Source organism: Malurus melanocephalus, unplaced genomic scaffold, assembly GCF_030028575.1.
Source record: "Malurus melanocephalus ecotype Western Australia unplaced genomic scaffold, MMel_1.1 scaffold_1875, whole genome shotgun sequence".
Lineage (NCBI taxonomy): Eukaryota > Metazoa > Chordata > Aves > Passeriformes > Maluridae > Malurus > Malurus melanocephalus.
The window spans coordinates 11917-14153 of record NW_026625107.1 but is presented as its reverse complement, the minus strand read 5'-3'; the positions used below and the strand labels follow the sequence as shown (position 1 = coordinate 14153).

Here is a 2237-nt window from a genome sequence, read left to right as displayed (position 1 = left end):
GGGAAAGAATGGGAAAAAAACAGGAAAAAAATCGGGAAAAAAACGGAAAAAAAATGGAAAAAAAAGGGGATTTGGGGTTCCCAGGTGAGTGTGGGGTCAGGGGATCCCTTCCAGAAAGGTCTCTGACAGCAACCCCTGAATTTTGGGGAAAAAAATAGGAAAAAATCCGGAAAAAAACGGAAAAAATGGGGAAAAATGGACAAAAAAAGGGGAAAAAAATGGGGATTTGGGGTGAGCCAGGTGAGTGTCGGATCAGGGCCATTTTGGGTGAATTTTGAGGGTTCCCAGGGGTGTTTTGGGTGGGTTATTGGGTTCCCAGGTACATTTTAAAGGTTCCCAGAGGTGTTTTGAGTGTGTTTTGGGTTCCTGTGTGTTTTTTCGGGGTTTCTGGGTTCCCAGGTATATTTTTGTCACTCACCTGTGTCACCTGTCCATATCCCCCCCTCAGCAGGGGCAGGAAGGGCCATTTTGGGTGCATTTTGAGGGTTCCAGGTGTGGTTTTTACCCTCTCAGGTGTATTTTTTGGGTTCCCAGGTGTATTTTTGGGAGTTTTTGGGTTCCCAGGTGTATTTTTGTCACTCACCTGTGTCACCTGTCCATATCCTCCCCTCAGCAGGGGCAGGAAGGCTCCGCTGACCCTGACGTGGTCCCCGGGCTGGGCCTGGCGCGTGTTGGCCCCGCTCAGGTGCACGGACAGCGATCGGGGCAGGTGACCCACGGGCACCTGATCGGACTGAAAAGGACAGGGGAGCTCAGGTGAGACATTTGGGATCATTTGGGGACAATTTGGGATCATTTCGGGACATTTTGGGACACTTTTGGAACATTTTGGGATCTTTCGGTAGGCCCAGGCCACCGTTTTGGATCCATTTCTGAGGAAATTTTTTTTGAATTTTGGGAATTTTTTTAGATTTTGGTATCTCTCCCATCATTTACAAACTCTTGAATTCAAATTTCCCAAATTTCCATTGATGAATTTGGAGCCAATTTTAGGACTCCAGTGGCCATTCTGAAGGCCCAGGCTGCCGTTTTGAAGGCCCAGGCCGCCGTTTTGGATCCATTTTTGAGGAAATTTTTTTGGAATTTCTGGGAATTTCTGGCAATTTTGGGATTCTGGGTCACTCACGTGCTCCTGGATCCTCAATTCCTGGAATTTGGTGAATTTGGAGCCAATTTTATGACTCTGGTGGCCCTTTTGAAGGCCCAGGCCGCCATTTTGAAGGCCCAGGCCGCCATTTTGAAGGCCCTGGCTGCCGTATTGGATCCATTTCTGAGGGAATTTTTTGGGAATTTTTTGGAATTTTGGGATTCTCTGTCACTCACGTGCTCCTGGATCCTCAATTCCTGGAATTTGATGAATTTGGAGCCCCGGCTCTGCAGGTAGAGCCGTCCCCCCGAGCGGTTGGTTTGGCATTCCCGGCTCGGGCACAGCAGCAGCGGAGTGAACGTTGGGCTTTCAATCTGGAAAAAAAAAATCCCAAAAACTCAGAGATATCCCCCAAAATCCCACCTGAATCCCAAGAAATTTGCCAGGAAACGAAAAATATTCACCTAAAATTGAAAAAAAAAAGCCCCAAAATGAAAAAAAAAATTCCCATTGGGAAAGGCGGGAATATGGGGCCTTTGATCTGAGGGGGAGAAAAACCCCCAAAAATTCTGGGAAAAGACCCCAAAAATTCAGAGAAATTCCACCCAAATCCCAAAAAATTTACCTGAAATTTCCACAAAACCACTCAAATCCATTCCCAGTCCATCCCAGTATATCCCAGTACCAGCTGGTAGGTCTCGACCCCGCACTGGTCACAGCTGTAGGTGGCACTGAGACCCCAAATCCCCTCGAAATGGCCCCAAATCCCCCCGAAATGGCCCCAAATGGCCCCGAAATGGCCCCAAATGATCCCAAATCCCCCCAAAATGACCCCAAATCAGCTCCAATCCATTCCCAGTCCATCCCAGTTTATCCCAGTTTATCCCAGTACCGGTTGGTAGGTCTCAGCCCCGCACTGGTCACAGCTGTAGGTGGCACTGAGATCCCAAATGGCCCCGAAATGGCCCGAAATGACCCCAAATGGCCCCGAAATGGCCCCAAATCAGCTCCAATCCATTCCCAGTCTGTCCCAGTCCATCCCAGTATATCCCAGTTTATTCCAGTACCGGTTGGTAGGTCTCGGCCCCGCACTGGTCACAGCTGTAGGTGGCACTGAGACCCCAAATGGCCCCGAAATGGCCCCGAAATG

The 2237-nt window shown here is 49.0% G+C and overlaps 1 protein-coding gene across 1 annotated transcript in view; it reads right to left on the bottom strand.

Moving 5' to 3' along the window:
* The window catches only part of MCM7 (minichromosome maintenance complex component 7), a gene marked incomplete at its 3' end in the record, with an annotated part of 9247 nt that overhangs the window by 3544 nt on the left and 3466 nt on the right, over window positions 1–2237 (bottom strand). Inside the window, exons 3-6 of the mRNA XM_057388385.1 lie at window positions 1980–2025; window positions 1324–1461; window positions 584–733; window positions 102–135 (exon numbers count right to left, since the gene is read on the bottom strand). Coding sequence (XP_057244368.1) covers window positions 102–135; window positions 584–733; window positions 1324–1461; window positions 1980–2025 — 368 coding nt within the window. The remainder of the gene's footprint in view (window positions 1–101; window positions 136–583; window positions 734–1323; window positions 1462–1979; window positions 2026–2237) is intronic.